Source organism: Python bivittatus, unplaced genomic scaffold (assembly GCF_059951505.1).
Source record: "Python bivittatus isolate LINGU-HERP-01145 unplaced genomic scaffold, Pbiv_v1 ctg000160_np1212, whole genome shotgun sequence".
NCBI classification, from domain to species: Eukaryota; Metazoa; Chordata; class Lepidosauria; order Squamata; family Pythonidae; genus Python; species Python bivittatus.
Genome location: NW_028277076.1, coordinates 7,283,400 through 7,302,665, shown reverse-complemented (window position 1 = coordinate 7,302,665; position 19,266 = coordinate 7,283,400). Strand labels below are relative to the sequence as shown.

General features: G+C 45.2%; 1 protein-coding gene across 7 annotated transcripts in view; it reads right to left on the bottom strand.

Moving 5' to 3' along the window:
- RAPGEF1 (Rap guanine nucleotide exchange factor 1) overlaps nt 1–19,266 on the bottom strand; it is a 76,473-nt gene that overhangs the window by 23,020 nt on the left and 34,187 nt on the right. For 5 of the 7 annotated variants that reach the window (XM_088147067.1, XM_088147065.1, XM_088147069.1 and 2 more), the window contains exons 3-11: nt 17,682–17,860; nt 16,120–16,276; nt 13,786–13,874; nt 12,797–12,949; nt 9,981–10,104; nt 8,548–8,731; nt 6,930–7,415; nt 4,653–4,855; nt 3,631–3,783 (exon numbers count right to left, since the gene is read on the bottom strand). In XM_088147067.1, the coding sequence (XP_088003193.1) occupies nt 3,631–3,783; nt 4,653–4,855; nt 6,930–7,415; nt 8,548–8,731; nt 9,981–10,104; nt 12,797–12,949; nt 13,786–13,874; nt 16,120–16,276; nt 17,682–17,860 (1,728 nt within the window). The remainder of the gene's footprint in view (nt 1–3,630; nt 3,784–4,652; nt 4,856–6,929; nt 7,416–8,547; nt 8,732–9,980; nt 10,105–12,796; nt 12,950–13,785; nt 13,875–16,119; nt 16,277–17,681; nt 17,861–19,266) is intronic. The other 2 variants (XM_088147070.1, XM_088147071.1) reach the window with 1 other exon arrangement.

Genomic DNA, 19,266 nt, shown 5'->3' with positions numbered 1-19,266 from the left:
TCTTTCCCTTTCCATTATTTCTTGTCCTCGTTTACAGATGATCCCACTTTCTTTTCATTGCATCCTATTTTTCCACTGGCTCGTCCAGTTCTGCTTCACATTTTATATACCACTTTGAATGGTCAAAGTGCCTGAAAAAGCACAGTGGAAATCAAAGAATCACAGAACAATGAGAGACGGTCGTCCATAATTCAACTACCCCACTCTTTCTGTTCAGATGTTTTGAACAGTAATAAAAACCTTATGTAAGCTTGGTCTTGACACTTCGCAAATAATTGCAGAAGGAACTGAACATGCCAGCAAGGATATAGACATAGAACACTGTCCCCGCATGGTTGCAAACACATTTCTAGGATTGCCGCCCACCCCCACTGCCCAATATAGAGAATTCACAAACTTCTGGATACTCAGGGAGCTGTGTTACATAGCAGCCCTCCTTTGGGAAGGACAATGTGAAAGATTCCAGAGTCTAGGCTGGATGGCATAATTCCTGGGAAGCTGATGGCACGTGAAAGTGGGATTTCCCAACCAAAGGGGAAATGCTGCACAGCTGGATGGCAAAACCAAGCCACTGAAAAAAAGCTATATTGGTGGGGGGGCCCAGAAACCTCAGCTGGGTGTCACTGCAGGAAATAGTCTGATTCTAGCTCCAAGAACTGGCCAGCAGGAAACATGAATCAGTTTGCATGCCTTAGTGGGAGAAACAGAGGTATGATCAAGCCCACACCAGCCTTCCCCAGTCAGACCAGGAAATCCAGCTGATTTCAATCATGGCCTGGGCTCACTTGATGGACAGCTGAGACTGCCCACATCAGGTCAGCCTTCCATACAAGTGCAAGAACTCTGCCAAGGTAAAGACAACCTGGAGTTTGCATTTCCTTGCTAGGCATCCCAAGGTTGCATCTGGGTGACATGTTGCCAAAAACTGGTGGTACTGCTCTTAGTACTAATAATCATAAATTGCAACTTCATAAGTTGGCCACCACTGTTCCAAAAGTCGAGCTGCCCTCAAGTCCAACTAATATCTCATGAAATCAAAGATGCAGTTTTCTTGGCAGCAACATGGAAATGGTTTCCCACTGCCTTCTTCTGGGATAGATCACACTCTTGGGATTTCCTAGTGGTGTCCCATCCAAGTAGGGTCAACCCTGTTTAGCTTCCAAACACAACCCACAATGTTTGAAACTAATAGAAATTCAGAATTTATACAGCCCTGTTAATAGAGTCTGGAGCTAAACTTTTACGTGTGCCAAGGTGGGTATGAAGATTTGGGATTCATCTTAATGGTGCAACTATCTAATCTGACTCAACTTGAAGCTGTAGGAGAAAGGATTTATATAGGACTCATTTGCTGAAGAATGATTATTAGATGTGGAAGGGGTTATGTTCTCTATTCATTTTGCGAAAGCGCCTGTAAGTTTTTCTCAACTTCACAAATGGGAAACAGGGACAGAAATGTTGCTTCCCCCTACCCCAACACATAAGACCAAATGGGCTGGATCAGAGAAACCACAGAGATAAACCAAAGGGATCATCCTTCCTCACCATAATTAACCAGCTGCTGTAGGAAGCGCTAAAGCAAGATAGAACAAGAGAGAGATATAATATCCTATTTTTGTAATTGGCATTTAAGGGGAAATGTTCGACAGATGGAATGTTCCATGGAATCTTAATAGATGCACAGATTCATCACAGGAGATGTGGCCCTCCAGCCTCTGACTGAGAACCTTCAGATTTTGCTTTCAAGAAATCTGAGTCTTCCTTATGTACGAGGACTCAACTCCTATGATGTCATAGACTAGACAACTCTGCCTAGAGCAAGAAAAGAACTGAACCGGTTGAGAAGCCAAAAAAACCAAGATAACCAAAATAGGTGACTTCTCAGGGAGGATTCCACAATCTTTCTTCAGTTTTCCATCCATCATGGCTTCCAGAACGCATTCCCCAAATTGCAGTCCAGCAACATCGCTAACAGCCCTCGAAGACCCATCCCCTTCTCAGAACTACAGATCCCACAATGCCGTGCAAACAGAATCACTGTTAAACCACATTTTTGGTAGTAGACTTTGGGGCACGTTGTGATGCCCCAAAGGGCGTGAAGCTTCCAGCTTGGGTTGCCATTTTGCTTTCCCACAATGCCTTTGTTGGCCAGCCTATGCTAGGGCATTGTGGGAAATCAAAGTGGCAGAAAGTCCCAGTCACCTGGTACTGATCTGCCTATCAGGGTAGTTTGGTAGTGGGGAATCTTGGTTAGGAACTGAGGTCCTGGCAGCAGACAAGCTGCTGTTCATGTTGACCTGCAGACCCAGTGAACTGTAGCTCACTCCTGAATCTAAGTTTGGTTTACTTATTTTATTTATTTATCATACGTATACGGCCGCCCATCTCACAAAAAGTGATTCTGGGTGGCATACAGCAATTCATTAAAACAATCAATATCTATAAAAAAAACAGTCATTAAAATGTTTTAAAAAAACACAAGGCACAAGACAGAATGAATATTAACGACAGTAATGGAGCCATCTCAAGATTTCACTGGTCCCCTTGGTTCCTTCTGCTAATTCCTACCTAGAGAAGAAACATCCCCCTCTCCCTTATTTCATTGAGAAGCGATGTCCTTCTTTCCACCCTTGATGAGACATTTTCAATTACCTTTGACATTTCAACCTGCATTCCAAAGCCACCAGATTGTCCATCGCAGACGTCGGACCCCAAGTCACGTACAACATCCATGGATGGCATTTGTCTAACTCATCAATCAAACCATTTTTAAAAATGCCCCAATTCCAGCAAGATGGCCAAGGTTTCATCAGAATGCCGAATCTCACACCATCTGGGGCAAGAATGCCGAAATCTTGCGAAAAGGGATGGGAGCAACGAAATCTCGTGGGATTTTTGCGTGTTGTTTTTGGTCCAGCAACATTTTAGCTACTGTATATATTTGCAAATAAGCTGAGAATTTTAGGTGCCCAAATCTACCCCAAAATTTGGATTCGGCTTATCCGCAGATTGGGTTATCCACAAGGATATATGGTAATACTTTTTAAAAATCCCCCATATCCTGTACATACTCATGGATAAGCCCATCGATAGATAAGCTGACCCTTGAATTTTTAACCAAAATACCATGAAAATTGGATAATCCATGGTTTACCCACGGATAAGCCAATTGTGAACATTAAAACATACAAACATTTTAAGGGTCAGCTTCTCCATGGGAGGCACATTTTTCATGGTATTTTAGTTAAAAATTCGAGGATCAGTTTATGCACGGATGGGTTTATCCGTGAATATATATGGCATTTTCCTCCCCTGGCCCACCCCAAGTGCTGGGCACATTTGCACCACCGTGCACAGCAACTAGAACAGTGTTTCTCAACCTTGGTAGCTTGAAAATGTGTGGACTTCAACTCCCAGAATTCCCCAGCCAGCATGGGAAATGAGGAATTCTGGGAGTTGAAGTCCACACACGCTGCCAAGGTCAAGAAACACTGATCTAGACAGACACAACTCCTGGTATATTTAAAAATGGAGGGACCCCTGAAAGTGACACCCCTTCCCCTCATCCCCTAATCAAAAGAGTGAGAGAAAGCAAGCTGGGAAAAGAAAGGTCTTCCGTTAGTAACTCACCGAGTGCGCAGGAAAGGAGCTATTCTGATGGAGGAAGGAATTAGAGACGGACACGCTGAGGCCCTGAACTGTGCTGGTCTCCTCAGAGCCCAGGGGCCCTTGGGATGGTTGGACACAGTAGGAGACAGAAGAGAAGGAAGCAGCGAAAGAAGCCTGTAGGAGGGAGAGAAAGAAGAGGGGAGAGGAAGAAAGACGAAAGAAAAAGGAACAACGTGCATTGATGGGAGATTAGAACTCAGTGCCTGCCTTGGGGTTGGACTAGAGGACCTCAAAGACCCCACCCAACCCTACAATTCTAGATTCTTCTTCTACCCAACTGGGGGAAATAGGATTAGGCAGTTGGAAACCAGCCATTTCATGCGAAGGCAATGGGTTGCCTAAGGAACGTTGTTTGCTTTCTGATCCCGTGGCGAGAGACGAAAGGTGAAGGAGTAAGGATTTGATCTTCTTCAAAGAGGGACTGAACTGAAAGGGGAAAAGCCCAAATGAAAGAAAGCAGAAAAGGAATAAGGGAGGTTGCAGGCAGTCCTTAGAAGGCAGAGCAACACGGGAGAGAAGAAACGGAGTAACAAAATGCTGATTGCAAGATCAAATCGCTGGGGAAACTCACAGCCAAGTCAGAGAATAACCCTCCCTCCCCACAGCCTGGTTAATTTCATCCCGGTGCTTTTCACCATCCAAAGCTTGCTTGTTCCCTTTTTAGAATCAAACCTGACTCTTCCAGGTGTAGGTATTTCAATGAAATATTCCCTCCGAATCTCCTTAGGAGATCGTCAGTTACGGGAGGTGGAACTCAACGTGTTTGGAAGGCACCAGCTGAGGGATGAACCATGAACATTAAATACAATCAAGGAGCACTTCCCCCCCCTACAAAACACAACCCCAGAGCAAATTAACATATGATGACCGGAAGCAAAAACTTATGATGACCGTATGATGACCGGAAGCAAAAACAGGGGCTACAATCTTCTTCTCAGCAGACAAACTCAACTGAGGTGAAACAGGACAATAAGAGGACTCACCAGCTGCCTTTGTTTTGGTGGGAGGGCAGGAGGTGGGGCCAGATCCTGGCCAGAGTCTGCGCTGCTAAAGGAGTCATTGAATCCATACACCTCCATCAGATGCTTATTCTTCTGTTGGTAGATGTGTTCGTTCTGCGGTGTTTGGTAAAACATGGAAGGTTGTGGTTCAGAGTAATCTTCTACAAACTGCATATAGGCCAACACTGGAACAGAGAAAGGACATCTGGGGGTCACTGTCTTGGTGAGATGTTTGGAGAACTTTCTCTCCCTCTTCCTGTCCCCTGGTTGGGTTGATGGATTCAGAGAGGCACAGAAGGAAAACTCAACTGGCCTTGCACCAGCTTGTGTGTCCTAAATTATGGGTCAAATGCTACAAGTAGGAGCCAAGGGGGTGCAGTTGGGTTGCGCAGTTTCCTTCTATAGAACTTCCTGGGCTTGGTAGTTTTTGACTTAGTGAGGAACTCATTCAACTCGTGTGTATAATTACTCCAGGGATAAGGAGGTCAAAGTGAGATTGGTTTCCCATCACCCATCTTACTCACCAAATGAAGGTATGTTAGATAAAGAAACAGCAATGATACACATGTATCTGCCAATCTTAAAGTGTGTGGACCAACTCCCAGAATTCTCAAGCGTCGTAGAGAATTCTGAGAGCTGATGTATGTGCAGGAGTTTGTAGTCCAATACCTTAAACCCAACCAAAAGCTATGTTGGCTAGACATCATGGAATTTAAAGTCCAACCCTTCTGGAAGGCACCAGGGTTTACATCTGGTAGCTGATGCAACCCACCACTGCTGGAGGACCACCATGAAGTGCTGCTCCGACCACTGTTCCTCTATGGAGAACCACTTCATGGTGGTCTCCTAGCAGTGGTGGGTTGCATCAACTACCAGATGTGGACACAGAAATCTGGACCACCACTGGAGGGCGGCAAACACAGTTTGATGTTTGAGAACTTCTCTTGGCTACCTTCTAGTGGCAGTTCTAGCTGAAGCAGTCTGCCGTTTTTCCTGGATGCAGGTCCACCCCACCCATTGTGTCACCCTAAGCCATCATCGAGGTTCCTGCTGGTCCTGCAGCAAATCACAACTAAATTTGATTTTTTTAAAGCCCAATGGCTTAGCTGGGGAGGGGTCTTTCTGCTTGAAGGCCCAAAGATGGCCACCACTCCTGCCTCAATACTCTGTCACTGAACCTTGCTTTGCAAACAGGATCGGTTGGGGTCTTACTCTGCACGAAGCCCAAGTCAAATAAAGCACCAAAGTAATCTAAATAATAATAAATAAATGAGAATCAAACTCAACCAATCCAATGTAAATATCCTTCAATGGCTTAACTGTTAACCCAGATGGTAAATTCTCATCGGGGTTTGTAAAACAGGCTCACACACTTTCGCCTCTCTTTTCTTAGGATTATGAGCTCCCTTGAATCAAGTCCACTAACTGCTAAGCAAACATCCAAACAAGCCAGGATTAAGTGGGATTCGCCATGTGATTAAACCAGCAGCTAAAGGCGGAGGGGGGAGGCAAATCTGGGGGCCCAGTGCAGAAAATGACACTAAGCTAGCTAAAAATTTTTTTTTTTTAAGTCCTGGGTAATCATACAATCTATGTGTTTCTTGAAAGGGAAATTCTCTAAAATTAAACCGCGGGTTGTAGTCCTGTCAACATCGGGGTAATCACTCAGATCTTGGCAGTGAATCATACATTTATCTAGCTGGTCGTAATTCTGCGGGGGCGGGGAAGTTCCCCGTCATGGTTTCAAAAACACACAATGGGCAGGAAGTTTGGGGCTGCTCTTTGAAACGCTACGGATGGAAAGTAAAAGAGAAAGGGGTGGGTGGGGGAAAATACTCTAGCCTGAACTTCCTAAGACTTCTTTCTAACACCTCAAAGGTTTTATGATATGGCCCTGGAGACTTAGCTTGGCTGGCTTCAAACAAGGGTTGGACCAATTCATGGAAGTCCTAGGGATCAAGGGCTATCAGCCTTGATGGGAAGAGAACTATCTCTGAAGGCCATCTGCTGGGAGACTAGTGGGCTTCCTTGGGCAGTTGGTTGACCACTGTGTCAACAGACTGGGCCAGGGGTCCAATCCAGCAGGGCACGGCTGATGTTCTTATGTTCCTTAAAGCAGGAAGGCACCTCCACCTTTTTGTGACCCTTGGAAGTACCTCTGACCACAGTGACTGAAAGTGTGGCATGCTTCTGTCCCATTCTCCAGTTCTCAGGGGTTACAGCAGTAGCCGAACGTATCAGGATCAAGGGAGCACTTACTGTGTTTGTTTTTTTTTTCGGGCAGGGGAGGGGGCTCCTCGGATTCACTGGCCGCATTGGAACTGGCAAAATCCGTGAGGAATTCAACAGGGGGTGGTGGTTTCCCAGGCTGATAGGGCAGCACAGCCGCAAAAGGGGTGGAGAACACCCAGGGCAAGAGCGGAGGAATGTGTAAGTCCTCCTCCGAAATGTTGTCATATTGCGAAGGATGTCTCTCCAGCAGGACCCGACAGCTGGGAACGTCAAAAGCAGAGGCTGCTGTTCCTCTCCTCTTCTTCTCCGGGAGAGCCGGTGGGATCTCAGCTGCCGGGGCAGCTGTTGAGGAGATACAATGCTCTGGCAGCTGGAAAGAGTGTCCGAGAAACGGGGAGGCGGATTCCCGCAGGCACTCCGGCAAAGGGCTGAGCACGCCATGTCCCGGCTGGGGGATCTGGTCAGCATTTGAGAGGTCCTGCTGCAAGAACTCGTAATCAGGATCATAATGATCTGAAATGAAAGCAAAGAGAGGGAAAAATACCATGGGACAAAGCACGAAACAGGCAGAGAAGAGAACCTACAAGTCAAGATGGTATCAAACATGGGCAGATTCAAACTACCAGGAGATGCCACCATTTTGGAGAGGGGGTCAGGAAACAAAGAGATGTGAATAAAAAGTTAGAGCCATTGGCCTATTTTGCACTCTCCAAATATAGATTCTATGATCCCATCCAATATTTCTGGCCCACCAATGGGCTGTTTCAAGCGGCAATGGGTGCATTATGGGAAGATCTGTGGGACCAGGTTGGGGACAGAGTGTGTGATGGAGGTCTTGGATGAGGAGGTTCAAGATCATGGGGAGAAGCATCTCCCCAGCCCACAGACTGAGCGTGTGAAAGCAAAGAGGATGAGACTGGCACCACCCTAAGGAATTTAGTTGCAGACTTTGGGAGTTAGAGTTAGTCTGGCGAGATTCTGTCTAGCAGGTGCAAGCTAATAAAGAACAGAGCAATTCCAGAACCGTCTCGTGGAGTTCCTTGGGCTGAACCTGACAGAGTGTCCTGGACAAAATGCACCTACATGGCTGCCAAAAATGCTGGCTGGGGAATTCTGGGAGCTGAAGTCCACATATCTTAAAGCTGATAAGGTTGAGAAACCCTGCTCTGGGATGATAGAGAACAGGTCTTCATCAGCTTGTGTGACACCCCCTTTCACATATCTGAAGAGTGCTATCATATCTCTTGCAGTCTTCTCAAAACTAAGCATACCCCATTCCCCTTAATCTCTCCTTGGAGAACCCGGTTTCCATCATTTTCAACGGTCTTCTTTGAACCTCTTCCAGTTTCTCTCCATCTTTTCTTAAACTGTGGGGCCCAGAACGGCCCTCGGTACTGAGGGTAGGGTCTGATTAACACAGAGGAGGGTGGAATATTGACTTCCCATGGTTTGGAAATCATATTTCCAACAATGCAGTGGCCAAGGGTAGCAGGAATGCAGCCCCAGACATCCTCATTCTCGGATAATAATTGCAATCTCCGATCCCCATCACGAATGGGGTTCAATGGGTTACTGCACCTGTCGGCTTAAGGTAAATACGTGCTCAGCCAATCAATGGCCAAGAGGAGATGCCCCAAGTCTTTACCTAATGTTTCACAGCTTGTGTTGTGAGAGCACTGCCCGCTGTCACAGTCCAATGAGGAGAGTTGTTCATCAGATTTGCTGAGTTTCCCCATGCTGCTGTACGGCGACAGGCGGGGGGATTCTCCTCCGTAAGACTGGCTGCCCCCCGACAACCTCCTCTGGGGATAGCCATCGTTTTCAAAATCCTGGGGGTGGGAAGGAGAAGGGGTATGAGTTAGGCTGACTCGTTTAAACAACTGATTCCTTTCGGATCCTTGACAGAGGCCCTCTCCCTATGTTTGCTGTCATTCCTCTTTTTAGCTAGGCATGCCAAAAAAAAAAAAAAAATGGAATAGATGAAAATGAAATCCTGTTCAACAGAAAGACAACTCCTTTTTGGTGCTAGGCACAAATCTGTAACACACTTCAAAACTGAGCATTATTAAAAACCAGAAAGCCCAGAAATATGGGGGACAGCATTAAGGCAAAGCAGCTGAGAAAAGAATAGATTGAGAGAGAGACAGGAAGGCATCTTCAATCTGGCATCTTCTAAAGGCACAATTCTTAGTCATGTGTTCCATTGATAGCCAGGCTGCTAAAAGATTAGCCTGGGTCGCCACGAACGGTATTACACAAGAGAGAATCATTTATCTTCAAACAGCACGGCTGGGATTTGTGGAGGTCAATGAAGCTTTTTCAGCTGCCCCAAAAATCCCAATCACACTTTTCACAGTTGCCCAGTTAAGAATACACGTTTTATCCTGCTGTTCATTTCCCTCCCATTCTGTTCCTTATTTATAACTGGTTTCCCTCCAGAGATGCGCCAGCCTCCTATTTTCAAAGGGGGCTTGAAAACCCATCTTTTAAAAGAAGCTGAGTCCCAAATGTTGGGTCTTCTGGGATCCCTGCCTTCTTCTTTCCCTGTAAGATTTCCCGTCCTGAAAAACGAGCACAGACACTTGCAAGCTGTTGCTTGTCAAAGGGGACCAAATTAGTAAATTAGTCCAGTGTTTCTCAACCTTGGCAACTTTACGATGTGTGGACTTCAGGTCCCAGAATTCTCCAGCCAGCATGCTGGGAGTTGAAGTCCACACATGCTGGCTGGGGAATTCTGGGAGTTGAAGTCCACACATCATAAAGTTGCCAAGGTTGAGAAACAGTGAATTAGTCAATGGGAAGATCTTGGAAGCAAAACAGGACGAGTGTTCTTACAACACGCTTCAATCTTCTCGATATGAATGGGGCCACAGATGGGTGCATTTTAAATGTCTGAATCCAGAAAGGAAGTTGTTATTTTGGAAAAATGGAACCAATGGAAAATGCAGTGGCAGGAGGAGATGATCTTACATTTGTACGTCAAGTTCGGTACCCGAATTTTGTACTAAGGAGAGAGATATTATATGGACACACCATCCTACCTGGACAGCTTTTTGATGGATATGGCTGGTAATTTACCTGTTTGTTGATTCCAATGGGTAAACTGGAGCCACTGGTTGTCCGGCTCATGGGGGCTACGATAGCCACTCGTGTAGGAGATGGTGCTGACTGACGTTTCTTAGGTGGCAGGGCAGGAGGGAGGCTGCATGAGATGAAGAACAAGAAAAATATAGAAAGAACAGCGAACATACCCCATGAGTGAATCATAACAAACCACAGGAGTTCAGAACAGGCAGACCAGCTTCTCTGAGAAACAACAGGCTTAGGAATTCCAATACCATTCCCAACACAAGGGCCAGAACTTCATGGAGATCCACCAAAGGCTGGTACACCAACAGCAGCCCATTTGCAACACTATTTCTCTGCCCCAAACATCACTAGCAAGACAGGAACAATTCTGGTGTACTAATTACCCTACGAAACTAGCATCCCACCTTGATTTTAAACTTGGTTTGTAGCCTGAGTTGAAACCATGTTTTTGAGTCTGGGCTGAAACTCCTATCTGAGCTTCCACATCAAGTTGATCCATGGTTTGTTTGAGGCACAGTTTGCTGGACAAGCCAGAATGACTGTGTTCACACATGCTGAACCAAGACCAAACAAGCCCCATTGCAACTTGTGAACCACATTTTATTTAACCACAGTTTATTGAATAAACTCAACGTTGAACGTTCACTTTGCTGATGTTGGAAAAAGAGAATTAAAAACCAGGGGCATAGAACCAGGATATGCTGGTCTAACCCTACTTCATCCTGCAGGATGTAAAAACTGAAACTGAACTGGGCACAGTAGTGACACTGTGGCTATAATAGCTGATTTTAAGAACACTCTTTTCTTGATATCCAGAGGGGGGTTAACAATCAATTACCCCCTCTTGAATCCAGATTCAGATCACATGGAACCATAAGTGGAGTCAATTACTCCACAACAAGCCTGGGATATTCTTTGAACATATGCAGTTGCTCCTTACCTGTTGAATTAATTAAAATTAAAATTCAATTAATTCCATGGGTTGCAAACAAATGAAACTCATGTTCTGGGTTTGTGCATCAAACTTTGGCTAAAAGTAAAACATCTCAGAAGACCTAAACACAGTTCCTAAGGAAGGGGCGTCCACCTTTTTCCAGGGACGGACGGACATATCCAACTGTATTTTGAAGGCTCCATAGAAATGCTACATTTGATTCCCCCAGCTTTCCATAGCCTTATAACTAAATTTAGAAGATTGAGTTCCTCTTCAATCATTGTTGTAATCAGGTCTCTCTTTCATCCCATTCAGAATCAGAATTTGATGACAACATGGGGAGGTTTCTGAAGGTCCTATCCAATGCTTATGAGGGGATCCTCCGACTGCATCACTCTTTTGTAAGGGGGCTGATAGGTCAAGGGGTCTCGATCCTTCTAGGGGTGCCATAGGAGCAAATGTCTCAGTTTCTGGGGCATTCCAGCTACTTTTGAGGGCTGAGAACATGGGCACGGCTGGAAATTTTTCAAACCTCCCACGCTTTTCTAGCAAACCACACCGCGGTGCTCGTACGTTTCCTAGCATACTTCAAACAAAAAGGCGAGATGGAAAACAGGAGGGTTTTCTCTGCTCCCATTCACTGGCTGACACACACCCTGTAAATTTAATGCAGGTGGTTAGAGGGTCTCTAACTTTCTCTCCCCTTAACCCTGACCTCAGGTTGCAAATCAGCTGCAGAGCACCGTCCATGCCTGCAATTTTGCACGTATTGTTTCTATGTCCATTCTCCAGTGAAATTCATGAAGAATAAATAAATCTACAGTGAGACAAAGGACAGCTGGCCCATTGCCCTTTGCCAAGTAGTTTCTACAATCACCATCGCGGTGAGTCAGGGTGAGAGAACTCAACTGGATTGGGATTCTACGAGAGAGGCGGCCCTGTAAAATTCTGCAAATTAACAAATAAATAGAGCAATTCTTTGGGAACTCCCCCAATAAAAGTAGATCAGCCCTCCAGATCCTTCCCCCAGGGCTGAGGAGGAAAGCTGGGAAATATTTTATGGCAGTTCTGTAGACTTTTAGAAATCATAACTACAATTGCCAACATCACTTTAGTAGTTGATGCAAACAATAGAGCTGGTGAGACAGGAACTCATCAATCCAGATGAGGTTTTCCCAAGGTTGGCAGAAGACAATGAATTATCCGTGAACTCAGAAAGACAGAAGGAAGAACTTCACTCCTGTGTATGATGGTTGGGGTGGGGCAGACCTTCTGCTTGACTATGGCTTCATTTTACTTTGCAGTGAAGAGACCGGTCTGTGTTGCGTGTGAACCTTCTGCCCCAAAGCAAGCAATTGGCTAAAGGGTTAAGTGTCTGAAGGATCAAGCTTTGCTGCTGAACAACTGGAAATTTTAATTCCACAATTTCTTGAAGATTCCAAACTTCCCACCCTGTTTAATCAATAATGCTCAGTGGTGGCCATGGATCCCGCTCCCCTCCCCATTGCTTTAGACCAGTTCATCTCCTCAATAAAATCCAAAATTCACTGTGATCCACAATCTGGTACGTAACCATATGGACAAGATGGAAAGGCTAACCCCAAAGGTGCATTCTTCACTCAGTTAATTAGAGGCTGTTAGGGTCAGGATGGGGAGGAACTAGAAAGAGAGTGACCATCATTTAAATATCTTCTGGGCATTGTTTAAATATCTTTTAGCAAGTATGTAAGATGAGGCGGTTTAAGTCTGAATATGCTGATGACTTTAGCTTGTTACAAGCTGACCCGGTGAAGGATATACTCTGAAAACAGCCCCTATTTAGCATCAGGAAATTAAAGGGCAAGATTTGACTTCTTATGGATTTATCTACCTGTTTTCAGCGACCCGAATGCAAGGAAGGGGCGGTTTCGGTGGGGCAATCTCTTCGTCTGTGGTATCCACCAACACTTCTGCTGTCGGAGTTATCCCTGCCGTCTTGTTGAGAATCTCTATCTCACGATCTGTCAAGGGAAGCTCCAACTGGCTGGAAAAGGGAAAAACTTAGTTGACCCCCCAGGTAACACACTGATAAGGCTGCGTCGCATTTGATGCAGCACGGAGAGAGCGTGTGCGGCACCAGGTGGCCAGTGAAAGCTGGTGTTGGGCCCAATCCTTCTTTAAAAAAGAATACACGTCTTTCCAACTCATGCAAAGATTTCAGCTTAGCTTTTCTCTTCTCAGGTCCTTGAGCATTTGTTTATTTAGATGGTTGTCTCTTTGGACATGCTGGCTGGACATTTAGATAGGTGTAGGTAAGATGGATGGATGGATGGATGGATGGATGGATGGATGGATGGATGGATGGAGGGGTCAGTGTTTCTCAACCTTGTCAACTTTCAGATCTGTGGACTTCAACTCCCAGAATTCCCCAGCCAACATCAGTAGACAAGATAGGCAGAAATAGAGATAGACACAGACAGAGAGAAGATATAAATGGAGAGGATGATAGATACAGGTGATATAGCTAGAGCAACAGAGAGGATAGATGAATGGATAGATGAAAGACAGACTTGAAAGGAGATAGAGATAGAAAGTGAGGTAGGTAGATACTCGCAGAATGGAAGGTTGCCAGGCACTCATGCCTGCCTTTTGTGAAACCCTCCACGGGGAGGAGGTAGTATCACTGGACCCATATGTGATGCCCCAGGACCACAATGTACCCAACTCTTTGGAAGAAATTCCTCTGAACCTTTTGTCTAATGGGGAGAGACTGCTGATCTTTTCCCTTGTTTCTTCTGTCTCATTTTCATTCTTGCTGTAAATCATAAGGGCCAGGGGGATGGTCCAGCTTAACGTTCATCAGGTAGTCATGGTACTCACCTGTCTGCTGTACACACAGGTAAGCTGGGCTTGACTGGGCTTGTGGGAGAGGGGTGTTCTTCCTTCTCATTCGTGAGCTTGACCAGCTCCTGGTCAACAATGGAATATGAGAAAAAATATATATATAAATTTGTTGTATCCATCTTATTCCCCCAGAGACACCATCCTCTCCTCACTCCCCCCTTCAAAACTCATTTACTTATTCCTTATTTCACCTGGTACAATTGTCCATCCCAAAAGCTCATACTTCAGAATGGAGATCAGATGAGAGAATGAATGAATGAATGAATGAATGAATGAATGAATGAATGAATGAATGAATGAATGAATGAATGAGTGTCCAGAACCAGGGACATATTTGAGAAGTAACTAAGGGCTTGTTGAACTGCCCATGTTGTACAAGTTGTTTGCATGGAAACCCCAGCTACAAAGAGAGAAGCAGGGGCTGGATAAGGGAAGCAACAAGACAACATTGACAAATTATTCAGAAATGGCATCAGGAACACATGCGGAGTACGTGGATGTATCAAAGATGACCCAATTTTGACACAGCACAAGAGAAGAGAGTTTCTTGACGACAGAAAAGGAGGAGGCTGTTCTGATGAATAACATCCATGTGTTTGAGAAAGGCTGTCATGTGGCATTGTATAATCTGGGGTCTTCAGGACTACAGAAAAGGGATCGACCTATAGTGTTTCCATGTGTGGGATCACCAGCCCCACTGCTGCTGAACTTGTATTATTGTAGCATTGTTGGACAGCCTTGAACCTCAGTGTCCCATTTCTTACTTCTTCCTTCACCTCCCACTCCTCCAACCCCGCCTTTTCCATTGTTGGCTCCATATCTTCATGCCATCAAGCCCCAGAAGGGTTAAGGTTCAACACAAGCTTAAACCTCACTGTCCACTGTTGACTTCTGGCTTAGCTCACTATGGGAGTCTACCTCTCCTTCCTCCATAGCTTAACAGTTCAAGTTCCAGGGAAGTAGAAGGAACCCAAGGGTGGGTGGGGGAACAAATATATATCTATTGAAATCTGTAGCATGAACAATCTCAAAATATCTGGGCAATTTGGCTCCTGAAGAGGTTCGGTTTTTATTGTAAATCTAAATATAACAACTTCCTGCAGTGAATGGCAAAAAATAGGGAAATTGGCTTCTCAGAATATTCAAGCACAGAATCCAGAGCGTTGCATCAGAATCCTGGCAAAAGGAGATGTGAAAAATGGCAAAAGTCATAGAAAATAACTTTTGGTTTTGGATCTACCAATGTTTCAGAGACCAGGAAGATAAGAATGAGGCTATGGGAAGTTGCAGGAAAGGCAGTCTGCCTGGTTCTTCATCCAAACTTGGTTTAGTTATGGTGACCACAATCAGATGCAACAGTTGGCTAGAATCCTAGAACATCCTGGCTTATTGCAAATGTATGTCGCAAAGTCCCAATTAAATCAAGAATGGAACGTTTATGGTGCTCTCCAAACCACAGCTCCCAGTGTTCAATGCTGTGTCCTAGCCAGAACTGCAAACCCACTTTGTCCTCCTCTTGCAATTCCTGGCTTGTTTAGGAGAAATCAGCAGGTAACCCCACCTTGTATAACATGGTGAGCCTTTCAGTTTCTGGTTAGGTCTGTTGCTCCAGCTTTAGAAGGAGCCAAGTCACAGGGTAGACTCTCTTCAAGGTAATCCAGATTTACTTTTGTACACCAATGTACAGAACATGTTACAGCAGAGTTGTAAGCCATCCTTGGCAAAAACGTAAAAACACGGGGAAGGAAAATGGGAATTGAATATGCCTTGCAGTGGTCAGAGGTGGTGGAAACTGAACTGTCTGCCTGGATTTTCAACACACACTACCATCAACCAGATACCACCATCTTTAAACAGTTCAACACAAAAATTAATGGTACAGCCCAGCTCTTGGAGGGCTCACTCTAACAGAGAGGGCTTCACTCCAAACGTTGCCTCCATACCAAAAATGGAATAGACTACAGTATGGAAAGTCCTCCTGTAAATCACTAATTGGGATTGAAAGAAAGTCATTGCAAATTTAACCACCATGGATGATGCCTGGGGTTTTACCATTAGTGTGCTTTATTGGGTGATCAGCTGCTTCCAAGGGGCATTGGAATCTCATTCTTGCAATGGTCAGTTCTGAGAAATTAGCACGTTCTTAAGTTTGGAGCAGGGATGCTGACGGGATACCCAACCATAAAGTCATCCTTTCTCGTGTTGGATAGGAATTCTGGAAGCTGCCCCAACATTCCTGGAGAGCAGCAGGTTGAGGACTCTTAGTAGCTCTAAAAGGTGTTGCTGGAACACACCAAGGAGACCCCATACCTTAACTCCATCCAGAACAGCCTTGATAACCCCTTTGACCGTGTTCACCACCTCCTTGTCTTCAGCGTTGATTCCTTCGAGCATCACCTGATCGGACCAGCGAATCAAATTTCCCAGGCTCTGATACACCCGGCTGTAACAGGAAGTGATGGCAGAACTGCAGAGGTGAAAGAAGCAGAAATCATATGGGAGAACAGGCAGAGAGACTTGCATTATGGTATCCACTGCTGGGAATCGGCAATGCACTGCTCTGGAATTTTTTTATATTTAGAACTCCTCCGCATTTAAACAGGTGTCAACTTTCTGAATTTATACATTGGTATGTAGCAACAGCAGAGGGCAGCGCTTGGCTGGTCTCAGGGAGTTAAGGAGGGTCGGTCCCTGGATGGGAGACAATCAGGAAATCCTGGGTTAGACTAGGAAGTTGAAAAAATATCTCCGAAGAAGGCAACAGTAAGCTACTTCCATACTGCTGCCAGAAAACCATATGGATGCTTCCATGAAGAGATGACACCATCCACCCAACCGTGGCTGAACTCCAACAGCTAAGCAGGGTTGGGCCTGTTAGTCCTTGGGTGGGCATCTACTAGGAAACCCAAGGGATAAAAGCTAGACTGGCAAGCTGAAGAAACATCTAGGGAGAAGACAAGGGCAAACCACTTATTATTGCCAAGAAAACATCATGTCCATGAAGTCACCTAGAGTTGAGCTTAATTCAAGGGAGACTTGACTGACTAGGTAAAGACTCCCTGGGGTGCTCCAGATGTTGTTGAATGACTATTCCCTGCATCTGGCCAGCCTGTCTAATGGGAAGAATCCAGAGCCGTAATCCAAGCCACACAGAGAGAGCCACAGGTTGCTTCCCCCAATAGATAAGCCTGCATGAGTAAAGACAGGCTGGAACTATGATCACCTTGGTTGCCCCACCAGAAGCAAGCCACATCAGTGCAAATCCTTCTTCTCAATGGAGAAGGACAAGACTTCTGTGATGTTAGAACTCTGGTGATGATTGATGGAGCTGTCTCTGATCTCAGAGCAGACCACAGCCATCAGAGATGGCTATCAGTGGACAACCTGGTGAGATGCCCAAAGGGCTTTCTCCTTTTTAAGGAAGGTGGCAATGGGCCAGCAGAAGCAGGATGGGAGAATCTAAGAATAATGACCCCAAAGAATGAGGGAATGGCCAGAAAACACCTGGTGATGTCATGATACATCAAGTGAATAAAATGGGACAAGTTCAGGCAAAATTCTAGATTAACATTCCCCCCACAAACCTCAGCAAGATTAACAATAGTTTTACAAGTTCTGTAAACGTGGCTGCAACTTGGTGTAAAGTATGGTATGAACACAACCCGTGGAAATTCAACTAGACTTGCTGGTGCAAATATATGATGTGGTTTAAGGAAACTGCTTAGCAACGTAAGACACTGAAGATGACCTAAAGCATCCAGAGGGGAAGAATTAGGTAGAAATGATCACCCCAATCTCTGTTGCAGATTCTGGGGAAAGTGACAACCCAAACTCTCCAACCTTCTTAGTCAGGATGCCACATCATGACTCACCTCTGCTGAATCCGTGGGTCCGTCTGCACCAGGGGCAAAATGGCTTCCAGAACCTTACTTGCAGATCCGGGCAACATTTCCAACACCTTGTTATCGATTGCCATTTTGTCCACGATGGTCTTAAAGTAGCGTAGGGCGCTCACTACATCCTTCTCCTTCTCTTCCAGCCTTGTCAAGTTCTGAGAGACAGAAAGAGCATTTTTACAAAGGTTCCTATTTAATAGAGCGAATAGTAAAGACATGCAAACCGATTTGAAGTCAACCCATTCTGAACCCACAAAAGGCAGTTTCCATCATGTTTTGAGATGTCTGAAACCTGGCAGTTTTGAGCTCACAGTTCCCAAATGGTCAAAACAGACCGTTTCAAATGTAAAACCATACCCAGAAACAGTTTTGCACTGAACACAGGCCATTTCAAAATAGGTGATTCAAATGTTTAATGATTTGAATACGGTTAGTGTATATTTTTACGGAAAGCAATACCAAACTCAGTTTCCCAGTAGATCAGCAGCTTGCAATGATCTCAACTATCCTTTACAACCCATGCTGTTTTTCAGGTGAAGAAAAGAGATCACAATACTGTATTATTATGCAAATAATAGGCCAAAAATAAATTGTACAAAAGTGGTCCCCTTTGTTCCATCAGCACCAACCTGGTTGGGAAGGGAGTACTAGTTGTATTGTTCGAATACACCCCCCAGTCCAGGAAAGATGGATAGAGGAAATTGCAAAGAATGATTTGATTTCTGGCCTCATGTTCAACAGAGACGCAGGTGCCAAGAAATGTTGACAAAACAGTCTTCCCTTCTGTCAGCCTTACAAGGTAAACTAGACAGGAAACATGACTAGATGAGCTAATTCTACTTTATTGTAAGGTGACATTAACAGAATCCTGCAAGACTGAAAGTACATCTCTCCCCCCGTCTCCTTTACAGCCTGAGAAACTAGGGAGGGTCCCTTCTGAGCCTTTCTCCACCCATTATGCAGCTGAGGGCTATGCTTCCTCTTATCTGACTGTTCCCTTGGCAGGGTCTCTTGGTCCAGACTCCCAAGGTCATTTCCACATACCATTACACCTTCTATAGCCCACAAAACCACCCAGGGCAGCTGCCTCGGTATGAAATCTGAAAACTTCCTCCTTGCAAATTATCATGAAAAAGGAAATGAGTGCTCTCCAGGGCCCGTTTGGAGGAACCTGGACTTGTGTGAGCAACGCAGAGGAATGCTGTTATGTTGTGCATCTGCCCTGCTGATACACATTCCTTCTGCACTCAGCCAGCCCCCATGCTTGGTGAGGGTTTGCACTTTACATCAAATGATAACAACAGATGTTTGGTGGGTCCTCTTGATCGGTGTATGCGAGTCATGGAATGGGCCTGGGGGCACCAGGGGCATTTAATGCCTAGAAAACATGCACAGTAGATTGTGCAAGGTCTGGTATGTTGCTGTATCGATTTGTTTCACTCCGTCACGGTTCTCTTAAATTTGCTGGTCACTGACAGAATAAAGAGGTGTGTCGGTGTGCCACCAACGCCTTTAATAGCAGGACGCTCCTTTCAGAGGTCTGCACCAGGTGAGTATATAG